The 19,226-nt window shown below is 52.2% G+C and overlaps 4 protein-coding genes across 9 annotated transcripts; all 4 read right to left on the bottom strand.

Moving 5' to 3' along the window:
• Nucleotides 1-110: 110 nt before the first annotated feature.
• Hyal3 (hyaluronidase 3) lies at nucleotides 111-6,284 on the bottom strand. The gene is made up of 4 exons (XM_034483816.2): nucleotides 6,142-6,284; nucleotides 1,520-2,433; nucleotides 904-993; nucleotides 111-803 (listed from the first exon to the last, which is right to left on the bottom strand). Exons 2-4 carry the CDS (start codon nucleotides 2,414-2,416, stop codon nucleotides 534-536), a joined length of 1,257 nt encoding a protein of 418 aa, XP_034339707.1. The 5' UTR covers nucleotides 2,417-2,433; nucleotides 6,142-6,284; the 3' UTR covers nucleotides 111-533.
• Naa80 (N-alpha-acetyltransferase 80, NatH catalytic subunit) lies at nucleotides 3,102-4,232 on the bottom strand. Its single transcript, XM_076917942.1, has one exon. It carries the CDS (start codon nucleotides 4,230-4,232, stop codon nucleotides 3,288-3,290), a length of 945 nt encoding a protein of 314 aa, XP_076774057.1. The 3' UTR covers nucleotides 3,102-3,287.
• On the bottom strand, nucleotides 3,102-10,000 carry Hyal1 (hyaluronidase 1). Of its 2 annotated transcripts, XR_013105717.1 has the most exons (5): nucleotides 9,838-9,960; nucleotides 8,452-9,375; nucleotides 7,963-8,052; nucleotides 6,142-7,833; nucleotides 3,102-4,292 (listed from the first exon to the last, which is right to left on the bottom strand). XR_013105717.1 is itself a non-coding variant. In XM_076917941.1 (4 exons), the coding sequence occupies exons 1-4, from the start codon at nucleotides 9,895-9,897 to the stop codon at nucleotides 7,516-7,518; spliced, it is 1,392 nt and encodes a 463-aa protein (XP_076774056.1). In that variant the 5' UTR covers nucleotides 9,898-10,000; the 3' UTR covers nucleotides 5,410-7,515. The 2 variants fall into 2 exon arrangements, 1 of the variants encoding a protein (XP_076774056.1); XM_076917941.1 differs by lacking the exon at nucleotides 3,102-4,292 and having other exon boundaries at nucleotides 5,410-7,833; nucleotides 9,838-10,000.
• Nucleotides 10,001-14,088: 4,088 nt separating this feature from the next.
• Hyal2 (hyaluronidase 2) lies at nucleotides 14,089-19,157 on the bottom strand. 5 transcript variants are annotated; one of them, XM_034484592.2, is made up of 4 exons: nucleotides 19,002-19,157; nucleotides 15,756-16,722; nucleotides 15,278-15,367; nucleotides 14,089-14,805 (listed from the first exon to the last, which is right to left on the bottom strand). In XM_034484592.2, exons 2-4 carry the CDS (start codon nucleotides 16,674-16,676, stop codon nucleotides 14,395-14,397), a joined length of 1,422 nt encoding a protein of 473 aa, XP_034340483.1. In that variant the 5' UTR covers nucleotides 16,677-16,722; nucleotides 19,002-19,157; the 3' UTR covers nucleotides 14,089-14,394. The 5 variants fall into 5 exon arrangements, with proteins under 5 accessions (XP_034340483.1, XP_076774053.1, XP_076774055.1 ...); XM_076917938.1 differs by lacking the exon at nucleotides 19,002-19,157 and adding an exon at nucleotides 18,922-18,946; XM_076917940.1 differs by lacking the exon at nucleotides 19,002-19,157 and adding an exon at nucleotides 18,272-18,883.
• Between the last annotated feature and the right edge of the window lie 69 nt (nucleotides 19,158-19,226).

The raw sequence follows: 19,226 nt of genomic DNA, 5'->3' as shown, positions 1-19,226 counted from the left end.
AACTCAGTAGTTTCCTTCCTCGCTAGAAGCATCTGTAGGCCCTGATAACGAAGCACCTGTTTTGAGGTGCCAGGGTTTGACGCTAGGCAGAATAGTGAGGACAGACAAACTTCAAGTAATGAAAGAGTGACTTTAATGGATAAGAATAAAGATAATAGCTTAGCATTTAACAGATCTTAGCTTAATTTTGGGTTGTGTGTTTGTTGGGAGAAGTGTACTGGTTGTCTGCCCCTAGATAGAACTTCTCTATAGATACGCTGGGGAATAGGAATGAAGCCCCGGGCTAGTAACCTTAAATGCCTGGAACTAACCCTACAGCTTCTTTATTGCTTTAAGTCAGATGATCTCAGAGGGCTGAGGCCAGTTTTCTATTAGGCCCTATCTATTCCCCAGGAATTCCTATGGAAGGTTGTGTTGGTGGAAGTAGGATATGTACTTGGGAAAGTTCCATAAGCTAAACAAAGCATAAACAGGAATTCCTCTAGGACTGGGAAAGTGGCAACAGGGTCAAGAAGCAAAGGCTGGAACTCCTCTTATTTTGTTTCCTTGGGCTCAGGTTTAGGCTCCAGGCAGGTAGGACCAGACCAGCCCGAGTAACAACGGCATCTGAAGGACTTCCAAACTCCAAGACTGTCATCGGGCTGCAGATGTAGAAAGGCTTCCATTTGTCCTGGGTCTTTCCGGGCACACCGACCATGGCCATGGCATCGCTGGTGACTGCAGGCCATGACAGCCTTGGTCACATTGATTACATAGGGACCTAAAGTACCCACTAGGTAGTCATGGAGATGCCAGCACTCTTCCTATAGAGAGAAAAAGATAGGTCAGTGCTCCTTTTTTATGACTTGGCTTCTCCCCTATCTTGGGTCTCCAGTATGTGCATGGTGAAGAAGCAGTGCTCACCTCAGAGCTAGAGAAGCTCAGGTCCCCCCAGAGCACCACTCCAGCTGTTCCCAGTGCTGCACTCACACCAATCGTCTGCATCAGGTCGTCCTGCAGGCAGAGAGCTGTTAAGCCAAAGTTCAACTGGCCAGATCCATCAGGGCCCAACTTTACCATGACACCGTGTGGTTTACTGCTATGATTCTGCCTCTAGAGTAGAGGAGTCCTTTTAACAGAGCCTCTAAGTAATTTCTTAGGACTTCCATTCAGAGAATAACTGTCCTTAGACCAGGTACCACTGAGATCTCCCAGCACACAACCATACCTCCCTACTTCAGGACAGGGTCTTTTTGTCGCTTTGATTTTCAAGACAGGGTTTCTCTGTGTAGCCCTAGCTGTCCTGGAACTTGCTCTGTAGACCAGGCTGGCCTCGAACTCACAGAGATCTGCCTGCCTCTGCCTCCCGAGTGCTGGGATTAAAGGTGTGCACCACCACCGCCCGGCTGAGGACAGGGTCTTTTTAAAAACCTCTAGATCATGACGACCTCCAAGTCCCTTTGGAAAAGTTTTCTCCTCAGACCTTTCTAGGGCAGGGCTGTTTCTCTGGACTCAGATCCAGACCTCAGCTTCTACTTACCAGAGACAAGAATTTCCCAGAGCTCCGGTGTGTGAGGCGAGCATAAGCCAGAACAGGTAGAGGATGCACGTGCCCAATAAGGGCTACACGGAAGGCTTCCTCCAGGCGGTGTTGTACAAAGGTCTGACGGTAGGCAGGTGGCAGTCTGGGTGGGAGGTAGATGCTAGGGAAGAGAGCACTGGAGGCAGCCCAGAGCCAATGCAGCTGGGTGTTTCGGGTAATGACAGCTGCGTGGCAGTGGCCTGTGTAGTTGGAAGCCATATTATGCCAGCCATTGCCACAGGCCGGGTATCGATAAAAGCCCCAGAGCCCATGCGGGCGAAGCATCTGGCCCAGCTGCAGTGTGTATTCCATCAGTGCACGGGCAGCCCGCTCAAAGTGAGTGTGAGCTTTGTAGAGCTGTTCCTGAGGGTCCAAGTCAGGGAACATCTGCTGTGCCCAAGCCCAAGAGGCTGCCTGGTAGACTTGTCGATGGGGGCCCCAGTTCCCAGCCCAGAGTGGGTACCATTCTTCCCAGTCCAACACTGCCAAGCCAGCAAAGCTAGATCCTAGGCTGTGGACGATCTGGTGGGCAGCTTGTGCCAAGTGGTGGTCTAGGGACACAGCCTGAGGGATTCCCCCATTGTGGGCTGTGCCTCTAGGTCCAAAGTAAGGATAAAGACCAAACTGGTTCTTGTAGAAGATGGAGATGTTTTGGCCATGAAAATGCTGGCCATGGTTGGCTATGATGCCGAGGGCATCAAGAGGCAGATGCACACCAAAGTGGGCCTTACATCTTGCTGAGGGTACATTCCATAGCACAGAAAAGGGATGCTCAGGGACTTGCAGCAAAGCCTGGCCATGCACCAAGCACAGGGTTAACCCCACCACCAGGGTTAGGCCTAGCTGCATGGTCATGCCACAGAGATGGACACCTGCAGGAAAGAGCGGGTACAGGCTTAGAGTCCATGGCCAAAGACATGCTGCCTTTTGCACAGCAAGAAAAACCATTAAAGCTTCCCTTGTTGCTCTCCTCAGGGAATGGGGCAGAGCTGGGGTGGTGGTGGTGGTAAATATGGCCTCCAAATATTCCATGGGTCTCCCAGAGAACCCATACCCTTAGCATCCTGGGCTGCTCCCCTCCAGGGTCCTCCATCTCTGTCAGGTCACCATCATGTTCTCTGAGGCCTTGCAGACTCATGGCTGTCATAAATCCCCTTTCTTCCCCTGCCCACACTGTCTGTCTCAGGAACACTTGGTTTTTGCCTACTTGCTTCCCTGGCTTAATCCATATTCAGCACTTAGGTCTCTAACATCAGTTCTCTCCCAGATCCCTGAGGGAAGTGAGGGTACCTGGGCTCCTAGCATGAGCCCTGTTATTTTCCTCATCCCTGTCTGTCTACAGATTCCTCATTACCCATGTCCAGTGCAGGACCTGACACAGTGGAAGTGCTCCATGAGTGATAATGAGTGAGGGGAAGGGGAAAGGAGGCACAAAAGACAGTATTACCTCATCAAGGGCTCTTGGGCTAAGTTGGGTAGTAAGGTTTCTGTCAGACACAGGGGATCTGGGATGGGGGTTAACAATAAATTGTCACAGTCATACCTAATGGAAGCCTTTATTTAGCCACACTGACAGCTCCGAGCCAAAGCTCCGGAGCCACCTCCTGGCCCACTGGTACCCAGGAAAGATACACAGGCTAAGGTTGTCCCCAGGGGGTGGAGAATGGCCAGTGGACTGAGGCTGGCTCTGTTCTGGGCAATCCAGTGTCCCAGAGAGACAGGGCCATCAGATGTCTTTTTCCATCCAGAATATAGGGCACCCCTTCAGATCTCGATATCGTGTCTCTAGCGGGTTTTGAGGAAGGGGCTCAGGTGAAGGAGGCGGTGGGGTGGTCAGAGACTGGGGTAGGGGAGGAGGTGGCGGCAATGGGAGTCCCTTAGAGCTCCTTGGGACAACTTGAGCAGCTAGGATAGGCCCTTTGCAGGGTGGCTGGGGGCAGGGTGGCTTAGAGAAGGCACGGAGGACAGTGGTGGGCAGCCGACGGCTGGTGAAGACCAAACCCTGCACAGGCTCACCCAGTTGGTAGCCCAGATGGGCGTAGAAGTATATCTGGTCATGAGTGGTAAGGTGCAGCCGTCTGAAACCCCGGGCTCGGGCAAAGGCCTCCAAGCCCTCCATGAGGCGGCGACCAAAGCCACGGCCCCTCAAAGCCCGGGCTACCACCACTGTCTCCACTAAGAGGCTGTGGGGATGGTCCAGTACCCGTGATAAGCGGGCATGGCCCACCACAATAGGGGCTGCTCCAGGTACGGGCTGAGGACTTAGCAGCATCAGGCAGAGGGGGAAGGCATCTGAGGACTGGCCCAGAGAGTGGAGACGGGAGGCACGGCTGCGGGGCCACTGGTCATTGATGAGGTCGGCACAAGCACTCATGAGCTCAGGTCGGCAGTGTACAGGCTCCAGGGTCAATTCAGCCAGCTTGGGGACTGGGATCTCCTTTGCCTGGTGTTGAGGATCCAGGGTAAGCTCAGCTGGGCCAGGACTGAGGCTCATCTCTGGGTGGCATGTGGAATCCAGGGTCAGCTCAGCTAGCCTGGGACTCAGCGACAGCTCTGGCTGGCGTGCAGGATCCAGGGTTAGCTTGGTCAGGTTGAATCTCAGGGTCAACTCTGGCTGGCATGCAGGATCTAGAGTCAGCTTTGCTGGGCTGGCACTCAGGATCAGCTCCATCCGGTGCACAGGGTCTAAGGTAGGGGTCAGCTCTTGACTACAGGTAGGATCCAGGCTCAGCTGTGTCAGGCAGGAAGCCAAGGTCACTTTCTGTTAGGTTTCAGATGGCTTAGTGCCTGGCTGGAGGGTAAGGCCACAGTCTCCAGGCAGTGGCATCTCCTTATATAAGAGCATAACAGCCATGCTAGACTATGTCAGGAAGACACAGTTGGGGCAGGGAAGGACTGATTAGTGGAGGGGAGACATGCATCCTGGAATTGGGGGACTGTGTGCTTCACCTTGTCCCACATGCACTTGAAAGTACAGGCAAGTATTTGAAAATCTGGAGGAGAGCCAGCCCTACACTTGTGAGGAGGACTCATGGAGACTAGGTGAGTGTCCTGCCCCAACACTGGAGGGAAGGTGGTGGTGATGGGAAGTGCTGAAGGCTGGGCTGGAACCCAGAAGCTCTGACTGCAAATCTCTTATCATTTGCCACACCTTACCATGCCAGGCTAACCAACTTAGCTCACTTGCTTTTTTGAGTTTGCTTAGGCTTATGCACTCCCCCCACCCCCAACCCCCCACCCCCCACCCCCGTATGTAGCCTGTGTTTGCCTCCAAGTAGTGACCTAAGTGCCTCAGCCTCCTAGCAGGCCAGGACTGTAGCTTGCTGGCCTTGGCAGTGCAAAACAGACATCATACCTTTAGCTTGCCCTCACCTGAGTTCTCCTTTTCAGAAGACCCTCCTACAAGCCCCTGTGCCCTACATGTCAGCTGTCCTCCAGCTCTGAGCTTTTTCAGCTATCTGTGCCACACCCACTGGCTGTCAAATGGTTCCTGGGACACCCACACCCACCCCAAACAGGCTCAGCTTCCCCTCCCTCTACTGTCTTTCTTCGTCAGGGCACAGAGCCCATGGCCCTCCGCCCCAATTCTGTCCAAGTCAGGACACTCTGGACTTGGACCCACCTGTCCCTATACATGGGGCTCTGATGCCACCGTCCTGGAGCTTGGCCCATCGCACATAATGTGGCTTTTGCAAGTCTGCTTGCCTCTGGTCTGAATTTCATAGTCACCCTGATAAGGACCATGGCTTCCTTCCTAAATCTACAGGTGTCCAACGGCTACTAGGTTGGGGACCCAGGCCTCCATGCTGAAGCTCCACTGTTTTTTTTGTTTGTTTTTTGAGACAAGGTTTCTATGTGTAACTGACCTGGCTGTCCTGGAACTCACTGTAGGCCACTTGAACTCACAGAGATCCGCCTGCCTCTGCCTCTAGTGCTGGGGTTAAAGGTGTGGGCCTCAATGCACCAGCTATAAACCCCATTGTTTACCTACCTTATTCTAGGATCTGCTGGCAGGCGGGTCTATGTTGGGGAATTTCTTACAGTGGGTGACAGCTGGGTCCCTCTCCTTTACTCAATTACTCTAGAACATTCCTCCTGACTCCCTTTCCCAACTTTCCCTAAGCCTGAGGACAGCCTTCTTCCCCACACCCCACAAACCCCACACACAGGGCTTTAAGCCTCTTACCTGCCTCAGTTGGCTCAGCAGATGCAACACCCCCTCCCCAGCTCCCACACCTTCTAAGTAAGGTCTGGAAGGAGGAACTTCAGGGTCCGCCCCTAGCTCAGAGCACTAGGGTTCCCCAGAAAGGTTTAACCCCTTCATTGCGGACCCCAGCACTGTAGGTGGAGCGAAGCTCCTGGTCTTCAGGGAGGGTCTGCACCTGCCCCTTGTGGGACACGGGCTGTATATCTTTTGAGAGTGGGGTTTTTAAAAAGCCTGATTATGGGTGGGTGTGGCTCGGCAAGCTCTAAGGGAAAGGGCAACACCGGGATGATTTGAGGAGCGACACAGTAACTTGGGGACCACAGGCGCGGGGAGGATAAACGGGCAGCATGTGAGAAGTGAGGGTGATACTGACATGTTAAAGCCGAGTTCCGGGATGCTCTGCGTCCTGCCTGCGCACGGTTGGGTAACTTGCTGTCTCTGGCTCCAACTCCTCCGCTGGTCCCAGCAGTACGGAGTACTCACTGCAGTCTTCGCAGGAGACAGCTCACCTCCTCCTAAGTTCTCAGTGCCCGGAATGTCACTACCTAGACACCCCGCCCCTGGTTCTGAGCGTCACAACAGAACTAGTGTGGGCCCATTCTGACCCTGGCTTCTTCCCTTCCGGTGGCGACTAGGTAGTTTCCTTTCGTTGGCTCCGCCTCCTCTTGGCTCGACCTCCGGCTTCTAGCGCTTGCCTGTGTTCAGCTCCGCCTGCACGTCTCCCAGCTCCAAGCTCAAAGAAATAGGAGTCTCATTTTGTTTCCGCTCTAGTAGCGTCCGTCTCCAGTCCTAGTGGGTCGGTGGAAATGGTCTGATCAGGTGGAACTTTCTCATGGTCATGGGAAGCAGTCGTCTTCAGACAACACAATCGGGTGAAAGTATAGAGACTTTCCGAGACTTTCGAGTGCCTTCTGGGTTTCTGAGACCTGCCTATTTTAGGAGCTAATTAAACAGCTAAGTAATATAGGACAGCTTTGTTTGCTGGGTTGAGTAATGCTAATACTCTGAGCAGATTCAGGGATTCTGTAGAGTGATACTAGTATGTTCCCCCAGCCCTCTTAGGGCACCATCGATATGCAGTAGGTGTGCAAGATTCTATCTTTGGAGCTAGGTAGCCTAGATTTCAATATGCATCTCTCCTGGTTGTTTGGTTTGGTTTGAGACAGCGTCTCTCCATGTATCCTGGAGCTCAATATGTAGACCAGGCTGGCCTTGCCTCCCGTGAGTGCTGGGATCAAAGGTGTGCATCATCAATGCCTGACCTTGCTTGTCACTTCTTTCTGGGCAACATTGGACAGGAAGTACACACCCTCAGTGGCTGGGAATATAGTTTAGTGTTAGAGCACTTGCCTAGTGTTCGTGAGGTCCTAAATTCAATTCCCAGCAGAGCAAAAGAGTAAGTTAATAAAAAGTGCTCCTGCTTCCCTGCATGTCAATTGTAAAGACTGAATGAGTTAGCCCACTTCTAGTGGCAAATGGCAGCTTTTGTGTCTGCAGACTCATAGATTCTGGAGGAACTGCCTATAATCCTGCTTATGATTAGGTCCTTATAGGCACAGAATTGATAGTGCCTGCCCTAAATTCTGATTCACTATATGACTATCCCCGTGACTGTGCCTGTCTGTGTGCATGTGGCCATGACCGTGGTTGAGTGTACTCCTGACTGTGACTTGTGGGCATGTGATTGTATTTGAGGAAGTCATAGGTAGGTCCTGGGTGTGTCAGGTGTTCAGTGTGGTGCAGCTAATCACCATATACCGTGCTTGTCACACCACTTGCCGCTCCATCCACGGTAGCATCGACACTTGAATTTCCTAGCCATCTGCACCCGATCCTTAAGTGAGAGGGTACCCTTGAGGCTTGGGGGCCTGCCATCATGTGTTGGCTCAATGGAGAAACTGGCAGGGTTGAGGGTGAGGAAAACCTCAGGATGACTGGGATGGCGGACACAGCGTCCATGGCCGGAACACAGCGCTTCACTGCACAAAAGAGCTGCACTGGTCACGTTCACGATGAAGGGCCCAAGTGTGGAATCCATATATGCTTTAACAGCCTGGCATGATTCCTGAGTGGGAAGAAGAGCGTAAGCAAGACCACAGCGATGTGCTTGCCTGGTGCTTAGCCAGGACATCAGAGGTAGAGAGAGGAAGCCAGTCTCTCCTCATCCTTACCCTACTCCCAGGCCTCCACTTACCTTGGTACTTGTTTTTTCTGACTGCATCCAGAGCACTGCTCCTGCGGCTCCCTGGGCTGCGCTCTCCCCCAGGGTGTGCTCCAGCTCCTCCTGGGAAGGAGATTGCACAGTTGTATGACGCCTACTGTCCTTCCTCCCTGCAGGAACTGCTGTAACATTCATTACTGGATGGGACAAATAATCTCTAACCTTCACCTGAGGCCGCTCTAGTGTTGGTGGCCAGGGGCAAGCCTGTTCCCTGTTCTGAATCTCTCATGCTTCACACAGAATTTAGCATAAAGTAGTTGTTCTGTGTGTTGGGGAATGAATGGACAAAACACTGGAATATTTAAGTCAGTAGTAAAACAATTTGGACAAAGCCCCAAGAACCTCCCCAACGTTTCCCAAAGATAGTAATACCCTAATACCCTGAAGTTAAGTGGACTCAGTTGTTGGACCTATTACCATATTACCTAACAAGGAAGGTTGTCAAGGTCACAGAGGACTCACCAGGGGCAGAAGATAATCTGTTGTTTCATAGAAGATCTGGACGTAGGGGAATATAGGCACATGGGGGTCTCTGGAAGCCATAGCTACACGGAACGCCTCTTGCACAAGGTGTCGAACATACATCTGTGACTTCCCTGTACCCATCAGTGCTGCAGGCAAGTAAATACTGGGGTAAAGGGCATAGCTCTGGTTCCACAGCCACCCTAGCTGGTCATTCTGGTCACGGATGCTTTGTGAACACTGGCCTGTGTAGTTGGGACTCAGAAAGTCGTAGCTGTAGCAGTCAGGGAAGCGATAGTAGCCCCAGAGGCCACGAGGACGCAGTACCTGCCCCAGTTGGAGGGTGCCTGCCATCCAGGCCTGTGCAGCTTCCTGGAACTGGTCTTGGGCTACTGTCTCCACTAAAGTTTCTGGCCAGTCAGGGTGCTCTGCCCGGACCAGTTCCAGTGAGCGCTGCCGATAAATGTCCTTGCTGTCCCAGTTGAAGGCCCATCGTGGGCGCCAATCCTCCCAATCAATGACTGCCAGTCCCGAGAAGTCAGGTTCAGGTATGGCAGCCTGGATGTCCTGGAATGTGTGAGCAAGGTGGGTAACCAGGCTGGCATTCTGGGGCAGACCACCAAATACGGGTTCCCCGGTGGGGGTATAGTAGGGGTAGGTGCCCAACTCCTTCTTGTAGAAAATAGTCATGTTAGGGCCTTGGAAACTCTGCTCCTTGTTGGCAACCACATCGAAGACAGTGACATCCACATCCACTCCATAATCTTTCAGGCAGGAATGAGTGTCTCCGTTCCAAACAGTGATGAACGGCCGGTTGGATACCATGGAACCTCTGGAGCCTTGGGCCAACTCGAGCAAGGTCAGGAAGAGAGTACAGATGCGAAGCAGGTGGGCTGCGGTGGCAGGGGATGGGTCTGGGGAAACCTGGCCAAAGGAGGCAGAGTTCAAGGCTTATCTCAAACTTTCCGACCCCCACTTGAAGTAGCTGGGTCCAGTCCCTTGGTCATAATTTTGTCCCTGCTGAGACTTCAGTTGGACATTGACCTGCAGGGCCCAGCAAGGTCAGAGAGCAGAACAGAGGCTTAGAAAGGACATTGCCATGAAAGGTACAAGGGAGTTGCCTCTGTGGCCAGGAACCCGCCATCTACTTCCCCCAAGCTTTGCCTTGGCCTGACCTTACCACTTTCCCCGCAAGGGCCAGAGGAACCATTACATCTGTACTGAAAGAGGAGCTGAGAGCTGGGCCCTCAGTCCCAGGCCGACCTGGTGAGGCTTTTCTGTTTCTTCCACCAGAAAAACTGGCAGCCATCGGGAAAAGGGGTGCTCAAGTGACCAAAACCAGCCCAGCCCTGGGAACCCTCCAGACGCCCACTCGTCCCTGCTGACCTCAGGACTGAAGGGCTTCATTCTCCAAACTTTCTGAGCATGCTGTGTAAGCCCAAGCATGGCTCAGCTGGATTCTGTCCCACAAGCTGGTCCTAGTTGCACCAGCTTAGAGAGGCTGCTGCTGCCGCTCAGGGAAATTCCCAGCTTTTGGAGATAGTCACCCCACTCAGCCCATAGGCTGGCCTTGGCATGGGGCGGGGCTCGGGCTGGACTAGCAACAGCCCCTCCTACTCAGACAACACTTGGGGAGGTCTTTGTGTGGACAGCGGCACACTGAACTGGGCAAGCAAATGTGTGGTCCTGCAGTGTGGTCTCTGAGAACTACTTGCTTCTAGAGTACTTTCTCCACATCACTGAGACATTTTAGGCCCTAGGCACTTTTGTTTTTGTGGGACCCCTCCTCATTAGAACAAGTTGGGTTTTTGTTTGTTTTTGCCTTAGGCAGGCAAGAAAGGTCAGAGACACATCTTCATACGTTGTACAAAAATATTACTCCAACAGTTTGTTTTGCTTGTTTATTTTGGACTGGGAACAGGATCGGGGATCTCATGCTTGCTAGCCGAGTGCTCTCTCACAGAGTTCCATCCATAATCCCTTCAAAAAGGCATTTTAAAATATAAGAAGGGCCAGTAAAGGTACCTGCAGCTAAATCTGGTCACTTGAGTTCAATCCCTGGGACACACACGTTACAGCTCTTACGACTGCCACCCAAGCACATGCCCACACGGACATATAAGAAAATGTAAAATGCTACCTTAAAAAAGTGTGGAAAGCAATAAAGAAACACACTGAATTGACCTTTGGCTTTTATGCCACACACACACACACACACACACACACACACACACACACACACACGAGTACACAAGCCAAACCAAAACCAAACCAAACCAAACCAAAAACCTTTTATGGATTTCTAGACAGGACTCTAAGTCCTGTCTGTGCCTAATAGTTAAACTGAGACCTTGCTGTTTGGTGATCTCGAGACCCTGGATATGAGGGGTGTATTAGTGAATACATGCATAAGTAACATGTGTGTTCATGCATTTGTGAGTTACTAGTTCACTGAATCACAGGGTGCTTACTGAGATTTATGCTGGGTGCTCAGGCCTGGACTTGTCTGACAAGTTTGGGAAAGTAGGAGAGGGAGGACATGGCCCTGCCCAGGATAAAATGTTGTCTGGGCCTGCAGCTGTGTCTGATCCTGACTCACTGAACTTAATGACCACTAGGCTCTGGCATTCACAGTGGGGCTACCATATGGGCATGGTCTCTCTGACCATGCATGCTTAGAGCCTTTGATCAACCCCACGTTCTTACCCTGACCCTTCCTCTAGCCCTCAGAGTCTTTGGTGTCATGTGACTTTTTCTTTTTTCTTTTTTTAATGTTTTGTTTGTTTGTTTGTTTGTTTTGTTTTTGTTTTTCGAGACAGGGTTTCTCTGTGTAGCCCTGGCTGTCCTGGAACTCACTCTGTAGACCAGGCTGGCCTCGAACTCAGAAATCCGCCTGCCTCTGCCTCCCAAGTGCTGGGATTAAAGGCGTGCGCCACCACCACCCGGCCATGTGACTTTTTCTAATGAAGTGTGAACAAACTTCTGTTCATTCCAGACAGACTTCTGACAACAGGTGAGAGAATTGATTCTAAGTATAGCTTGGTGAATCAATGAGGTGTTGAGGGGGACACATTACTGGAGGAACATAGGGGGCTACTTATAGAAGCATGGGAGAATCAAAGACAGCTGCATCACCAAAAGGCCTACCTTAGCGCTGGAACAATTCACAAAAACTATAGCCTTGGTATCGCTTGTCAACTTGTAGGTAGCACCTCTTCAGCAATTATTGACTGCTTTTTAGTTTTGGAGAGGGGCCTAGTGAATCTTACATTTTAAAAATAATTTTAGAAAAAAAAAAAATATATATATATATAAAGAGAATTTAGCTGCTCTTCCAGAGGACTAGAGTTCAGTTCTCAGCACCTATGCCAAGTGGTTTACAGTTAGTTCCAGAGTCTCTGACATCTTCTTCTGGCACAGAGGTGACATATATTCACAAATTTATACAAACAGGTCAGTGGAAGGACTGTGAAAGCCAGTCCTCCCCTGTCACCCCGATTCTGGGTCGCTTAGGTCACCAGGCCTCACATGCCTTTACCCTCTGAGCCATTTTGCCCACCCAAGTCTTTAACCGCTTGAGCCTCCGGAGCACTGGAAGTTTCCTTAGCTTCCTGAGGTATTTATTTGTTTGAGACAGGGCTTCTCTGTCCTGGAACTCAGGAACCAGGCTGGCCTCAAACTCAGAGATTCACCAGCCTCTGCTTCCAGGGTCCTGGGATCAAAGGCCTGTGCTGCTGCCACCATCACCACTCAGCATCTTTCTGAGTTTTATGTGCTTTGCTCAGCCTTCTTGGAGGGAATGTTTCAAGTTAGAGGAAGTAGCCACATCCTTTCTTCCCCTGGGGTTTCAGGGAGAGAAATGTGAAGTGGTGGACATGGTTTGCACCAAGAAGGATTTCATAGCTAGGTGGGCACAGGTCACAGCCTTGTGGGACAGATTACAGGCATGGAGAAGGTGCTGATGTTTCTTCTGTCCCCACGTGCCCACTCTTGGGCTAACAGTTGTGTGTATCCATACATGTTGGGGAGTCAAGAGGTCTCCCTAGTCCTTGCCATCCTTTGCTAAACTCCATTGCTTTTGGTCTTCTTCAGATTTTAAATTAAGTCTGGTGTGCACAGGCCTGTAATCCCAGTGCATGGGAAGTAGAGGCAGCTGGATCTCTGAGTTCAAGATCAGATTCATCTACACATAGTGAGTGCTAAGCCAGCTAGGGCTGCATAGTGAGACTCTTGTCTCAAAGTTTTTGTTAGATTTATTTACTTATTTTTCTCAGGACAGGGTTTCTTTGTGTAACAGCCCTGACTGTCCTGGAACTCACTTTAAGGACCAGGCTGGCCTCAAACTCTGAGAGATCTACCTGCCTCTGCCTCCCATGTGCTGGGATCAACCTGGCTTTATTTATGGGTTTGTATGCATGCTCGTGGATGCCACAAGGTGTGTATGGAGACCAGAGGACAATTCTAGGGAGTCAGTTAGCTTTGTTCCTGGGATTAAACTCAGGTCACCAGGCTTGATGGCAAATGCCTTTTACCTATTCTTCCTGTCTCCTGGCTGTTTTTTGTTTGTTTGTTTGTTTTTTTTTTAAGACAGAGACTCATAAAAAGTTCAGGCTGGTCTCCTGGCCAAGGCTGGGTTTGAATTCCTGATCCTCTCTCCCTCCTACACATTACATGGTTGCTGGCTGCCCTCACTCACTTTCTGGTTCCGATGAGTGAATTCAGGACCTAGTGAGAGTACTTACAGAGCCACTAAATTTCCCAAGGGCAGGACTAAGGGAGTCAGACTGACACCCTAGTGGTTCTGAGTGAAGGATGATGAGGTAACACCTGTCAGAGGCAGGCCTGACAAAGCAGCTCAGAGCTGCTCCAAATGCCTCGACTACTGTTTCTTTCCTTTGGAATGCCCATTAGAGACAGACAGAGAGAGAGAGAGAGAGAGAGAGAGAGAGAGAGAGAGAGAGAGAGAGAGAGTGTGTGTGTGTGTCAATCCCAGGCAAGTGCTCTATCACTGGCACATACACACACACACACACACACACACACACACACATTCTGGCTCTAAAGCTGACCTCTGAGGATGACCCTTCTCCCCAGATTTGGATAGTTCCCAACAGCACCACGCACCCACATAGTGACAGACTGAAGCTCAAGATTGACTCTCAATCCCCTGCCAGGCTTCTTACCTGCCAGACCCAAGAGAAGGGTGTGACCCAGACAGGGAGAGGAGGAAGTCTGCTGCCCTTGGGAGCAGGGAACAGAAATGCCTGCTGCAGGAACATCAGGGAAGAGCATGTCCCCTTTCTCTGTGTGGTTGAGACAAGGAAGCTGGCACTGGCCCTGCCTGGGGTACTGGGGCAGGCAGCAGATACATAGCTACTCTATCAGTCATACAATGGTGGCCCGACTCTATTTCTATCAAGATAAACTGGAGTTGGTGTTAGGGTAGAGTATGAATCCTACTCTAGTGAGGCCCTGGCCCAGCACAACTGCACTAGGTAGCTCTTCTTCCCTAGGCCCCAGAGAACACATCCCTGAGAAATTCCAGGATATGCGTTCAGAGTTGAGCTCCCCCTGATGGACAGCCCTGAACTCCCACACACATTTACCCCGAAGCAGAAAAAAACAAGAAGCACAGGAGTTGTTTCATATTTAATTTACAAAAGAGACCCCAAAATTATAAACTATCCAGGAGCAGGGAGTAGAGTCAGGCCTTCCCTGGCCTAGCTGTATTCTCTGTCTTCTCTGGCAAGATGAGGGCATCTCAGGGGATGTTTCTCTCCCCCTTAGAACAGGGGGGTGATAAGTGGTAATGGATGCTCTTGCTAGGCATCCTGGGGGCACTGCCCACTCCAGACTCATTTGTCTAAACCCTAACAGGTTCCTCATGCCAAGGAGATCCTTGCACCAGAGGCCACCTGGAATGATATCCAGGGTGGAGATCCCTTATAAGGTCCAGGTGAGAGCCATAGCTACCAAACCCAGCAGACTGGTGAGGTGGGATCCAGCCCAGGCTTTGCTGGCATTTCCAGCTGCCCGCTTATAGTTCCGTTGGCACTGCTCGCCACCCCAGCCCAGATAGCACTGGCAGCGAAAGTGCGTCTGCAGGTAGTTGAGGTCGGCTTCGCTGAGCTCTCCCTCAGGTCGAAGTTGGGGTTCATTGGGCGTACGGCCAGGCACTAGGCGGAAGCTGCTGGCACTGAGGTGCAGGAAGGTATTGGCGCTGGGGTTGCGGCGCACACAGCGCCCATGGCCATGGCACTGGGTCCAACTGCAATACTGGGTGGCCCAGGACACATTGACTATGTAGGGGACCAGCAGCTGCGTTAGGTAATTCTTGAGGTACTGGCAGGTCTCCTGGAGGAAGAGGCCAAGAAGTGAACATCTGATGTTAGTTGCCTTTGTCCAAAGCCCTGGTAGAAACTGTCTATACTGTGGTGATAGCACCCCTTCCTTTTGGTAGTGGTGGAGTTGGAACCCTAGACTAGGCAACTCTACTGAGGCACATCCCGGCACACTTATTTGTATACACGTGTGAACATCATATACACAGAGTTCCTGAGCCTTTACAGTCCCCTGTCCCTAGTAGAAGCAGGGTTGAGACAGACTGGAGCCCAGCTGTGTAGATGAGGAAGGGTGGAACTCCAGCTGTTCAGGACAGCATTTCCTCTTCCTGGGAACAGGGTGGGGTTGCCCTTCTTTCTTGGGTCCGGCGACAAAGCCTCTATGCTTAGTCAATAAGCTATACTCAGTCTGTATACCTAGTGAGGGCGGAAGCCAAAGTATACATTTCCCAGCAGTTCTGGCAGCCCAGGTGGGTCTCCCTTACCATACTTGAAGCATACACTGAGTCGCCCCAGAAGATGACACCAGCTGAGCCCAGGGCGGCACTCTCACCGATGGTAGAGATGAGGTCCATCTGTGTGGGAAGGGATGATTACTGAGGAAGACTGACACCAGACAGTATCACAGGAGACTCAGAACAAACCTGCTCTAACCTGCTCTGACCTTAGGACAGCTCTATCCTTACCTTGGACCTTAGTCTCCAAAGCCAAGAGCCCACGCATGAGCCCACGCAGGGCTACACATTTTGAATCCAAAGTTAGAACGACTGACTTAGTTTTGTGTACTTTTCATGGACTTTCTAGAGGCCCTTGGCTAATTCTCAGCACCTCTGGGCCTCAGTCTTATCTACAGAATGGGGGTAACATCACCCTTCCACAAGATTAAAACAGACGTAGAATAACACTTTTGGTCCCTGATAACTCAAGCACTCAGTGGCTCCTGGAGGAAGGAAGAACACGTACCTGGCTAAGTCCTGTGAGTCCTCGGGTGTATGTGGGACGTGTGAAGACATACACAGGGAGGGCATGGTTTGCATGGTGGGTGTGAGCCACACGAAGGGCTTCCTGAACACGGAAACTGACAAAGTTTCGGCTGTGTATAGAGGAAGCCAGTGTCTCGTCCAGGTACACAGAGGGAAAGAGAGCTGTGCTCTCAGCCCAGAGCCAGGCCAGCTGGTCGTTCCGGGCCACCTCCACATCGGGACAGCGGCCTGTGTAGGTCTCCCAGTTCTGTACATAATCATGATTGTAGCAGTCAGGAAAGAGGTAGAAGCCCCACAGGTGCTGAGGTCTGACTGCCTTGACGTAACGGAGTGTGTTCAACATGAACTGCCGAGCAGCGAACTCAAACTCATACTGTGCCTGCTTCACTATTCGGTCTGATGGCCAGTCAGGGTGTCGACTGGCCACCAGCTGGCGTGAAAACTGTCGGTACACATCCTTCTCCTGCCAGTTTCGAACCCATACAGGCCGCCATTCCTCCCAGTCAATGACTGCCAGCCCCCCAGGCTCCTGGGTTTGAATGTAGCGTTCCACAGATGCCTTCAGCCTGGGCAGGTGTGCACAGAGACTACCGTTCTGAGGCACACCGCCATGCACAGACATCCCAGCTGCATCAAAACGTGGATACAGGCCTAGCCGGTCGTAGTAGAAGGTGGTGATATTCTGGTTGAAAAACCCCTCATTGGGGGTAGCCTCCACATCGAAGGCACTAAGGTCCAGTGGCACTTTGTGGCGTGGGGCACATTCTTGTGTGGGCACATTCCATGCTACCACAAAGGCTCGGCCAGTGAAGATGGGCGGCGCTGTGGGCTTAAGCTCCGCGGCCCATGCTACCTCCAGCACTAGGGCCAGTGTGATGATGGGACCCAGTCCTGCCCGCATGCTGGGGGCTACAGGAAGTGTCACCTGCCTGGTAGCAGCTCAGGAACTGAAGAAAGTATGGGAGAGAACAATTCAGTCTAGAGAATTCCAGAGACCAAGACTAAGTCCATGTACATTAATCCCACATAAGCTCCTGAAACCCATACTGTGTGGCACACTGTGTTCCTGCTCAGACTTCCAAGGCTATAACCGGTTTGAGAGATAGCAGGATGCTGAAGGGTAGGGAGAGACCTTAGGGACTCTACCAAAACCACAGAGTTCTTTCTAGAGCAGGGAGCTGCCTGTGGTTGGGCAAGGCAATCCTTTAGGGAACAGAGGTACGAGGGAGACACTGAAGCCTACTTTCCATGAAGTCAGGCCCGAAACTTCTTCGAATTGCACTTTATTTGGAGTTGAGTGGGTCCCCCTATGGACAAACGATCCCACCTCCTTTAGGTCTGTATCCCTTTGAAAAAAGGGACCGATTAGGCTACTGACTCACTACTAGAGTCACTTACATGCCTGTATGGTAATACAGTAAATAGTTTTAGAACACCCTGAACCCAAGTTCCACCCTATACTACCCCATGTCCCCCACCCCCATTACGAACTCAGAATTGATTCTGAAAAGGGACAGCATTTGGGAACAACACATACAGAAGCTGGGAAGCTATTAGGAACACTGCAGAGAAATTGGTATCTGTGCAATATGCGCCAAGCAGAAAATGAGACCGTCAGGACTTAGTCTTGGGCGCCGACACTCTCTTAGGCTAGGAGGAGACGCCCGGGGGACAAAGGGGCAGTGGACTTCCCACCGCGGTGCTCGCAGACCGGCCCTTTCAACCACAGTCACCAAGAATCTGTGCGAGCACTCGAGACCGGCCCACACCCTTACCTCCCAGCACAAGGGGTCCGGGGCAGATAGTATTCCACTCCGGTCTTTGTGCGGGACCCCGCCCCCGCCCCGCACGTGGGGCCAGAGTTCAGCCGGGTGGGGGTGGGGTTCCTGGGTCAGTTATGAGGGCGCCCCTAGAGATTCAGAGCCCAGCTCACAGGGGGAGAGTCACCAGGCTTGCAACGCCCGCCCTCACCTCGCACCAGGCGCCACCAGGACCCACGCCAGGGCCGCCGCCATCCTGGTACCAGCCAAGCCCGCTCCGGCCCTTCGCCCAAGCACTGCCCCAGCTCGAGCCTCTGTTGGCTCCGCCCCGAGACCCGCGGGCCCTTTAAGAAGCCTGCCTCAGAGGGAGGACGACAGGGTGGATGGGAGGATTTGCCACCTCGCAGGGAAGGTGTGTTCGCCTTCCTTTCTGCCAGTGCTGCATTTCGAGTTCGAGGACCCTTAGATCTTCTGTAGAGGAACACAGTCATCTATCTGAGATTTAAAACCTCCTGGAATAGGCATCCCCTCTGGTCTTAGCCACGAGAGCTAACCAGCATTACCCCCACAATCTGTCGTCAGTGGAACAATCCACTCTTTGCAGCTGGCCTCTTAAAGGGATAGAATATTGGATGGGGCGGGCGCGCGGAATGAGTGGGTGGCGGTGGTAATGGCATTTGGAATAAAGGCTTATAGCTGAAGTCTTGACTGGAGGTAGCTGCGGATTCAATCCTACCTGTCTGAATATGAACTCCAGCAGTGTGGGCCCTTTGTCTAGTGTAAGAGATTTTGACCCGAGTGGATCCAGAACCTCTTGGAACATTAATGACCCGCCTTCTCTGAGCCCAGGTTCCCTCAGCTAGTCTGCGGTCAGAAGGAAGCCCCGCCCCCTGCCCATCTAGAGGGGGCCTAGTACGGCCACTGAGCACTCCTTTGGCAAAGCAGACGCAGTGGTTGTCCTGGTGACCAGGGGGTGGGTCGCTGCCTTGCCAAAGGGACTAAAAAGTTCAGTCGGGCCAAAGTGAAAAGTGGTCTAGCCACTTTTCACCGGATCCACGCCAGGACATGCCAATCCACTGGATTTTCCCCGGACCAGTCTGCGACGAGGTGAAGGTGGGATGGGGGGACGCACTCAACTCCAAATAACTGCAATTTGCAGACGTTTCAGGCCTGACTTCATGGAAAGTAAGGCTTCAGTGTCTCTCTACTACCTCCACTCCATATTCTGAACCTTTCTGCCTTGCAATCCCCTTCTGCCTTGCAATCCCCCCCCAGTGGGGACTAGGCTTAGAGCTGTACCCTCGCCTCTTAGATCTGTTCTCCAATGCACGATTCAACTCTCCAAAAGCCCGCCCCTAGCCGCCAGCCCCTTTCCCGCCAGCAAACCTGGAAGCTAGAGAGCGCCGCAGGAGTGAGCGCATTTATGGCAGCACGGATTAGCTTTATGCGGTGTACTCTGGGCTCACCTGAGTGGGAGTCCGTCGGCCCCGTAGGTCGGCGGCCTCCCTCCTTTCTGAGAAAAGCCTCTCCAGCCAGGTTCCTTGCGCCAGCTGCTGCCCTCTGGGCAGTCTGCTGGGGATTTGATAAACCCCATTCCTTCCCACCCACTCCCGCCTCCCATCCCTGCCCTTTCTCCTCACTTCCTGCTGCCCTCTGGGCCGGAAAAGGGCCAGGAACGGGGGGGGGGGGGG

Source organism: Arvicanthis niloticus, chromosome 21, assembly GCF_011762505.2.
Source record: "Arvicanthis niloticus isolate mArvNil1 chromosome 21, mArvNil1.pat.X, whole genome shotgun sequence".
Classification (NCBI taxonomy): domain Eukaryota; kingdom Metazoa; phylum Chordata; class Mammalia; order Rodentia; family Muridae; genus Arvicanthis; species Arvicanthis niloticus.
The sequence above is the reverse complement of the archived record's forward strand: the minus strand, read 5'-3'. Positions and strand labels throughout refer to the sequence as shown.

Bases quoted from the DNA above. Each gene is read 5' to 3' on its own strand.
- Hyal3 (XM_034483816.2), bottom strand. From the start codon at position 2,416: ATGACCATGCAGCTAGGCCTAACCCTGGTGGTGGGGTTAACCCTGTGC. The intron at 994-1,519 runs GTAAGTAGAAGC...CTCTGCCTGCAG, and splicing joins CTGGGAAATTCTTGTCTCTG to GACGACCTGATGCAGACGAT. The intron at 804-903 runs GTGAGCACTGCT...TTCTCTCTATAG, and splicing joins TGAGCTTCTCTAGCTCTGAG to GAAGAGTGCTGGCATCTCCA.
- Hyal2 (XM_034484592.2), bottom strand. From the start codon at position 16,676: ATGCGGGCAGGACTGGGTCCCATCATCACACTGGCCCTAGTGCTGGAG. The intron at 15,368-15,755 runs GTACGTGTTCTT...CTTCCCACACAG, and splicing joins GACTCACAGGACTTAGCCAG to ATGGACCTCATCTCTACCAT. The intron at 14,806-15,277 runs GTAAGGGAGACC...CTCTTCCTCCAG, and splicing joins CAGTGTATGCTTCAAGTATG to GAGACCTGCCAGTACCTCAA.
- Hyal1 (XM_076917941.1), bottom strand. From the start codon at position 9,897: ATGCTTGGGCTTACACAGCATGCTCAGAAAGTTTGGAGAATGAAGCCC. The intron at 9,376-9,837 runs GTCAGCAGGGAC...TCCTTTGGCCAG, and splicing joins TGAAGCCCTTCAGTCCTGAG to GTTTCCCCAGACCCATCCCC. The intron at 8,053-8,451 runs GTGAGTCCTCTG...TCTCCTTCCCAG, and splicing joins CAGATTATCTTCTGCCCCTG to GAGGAGCTGGAGCACACCCT.
- Naa80 (XM_076917942.1), bottom strand. From the start codon at position 4,232: ATGGAGCTGATCCTGAGTGCCAGCCCAGCAAAGCTGACTCTAGATCCT.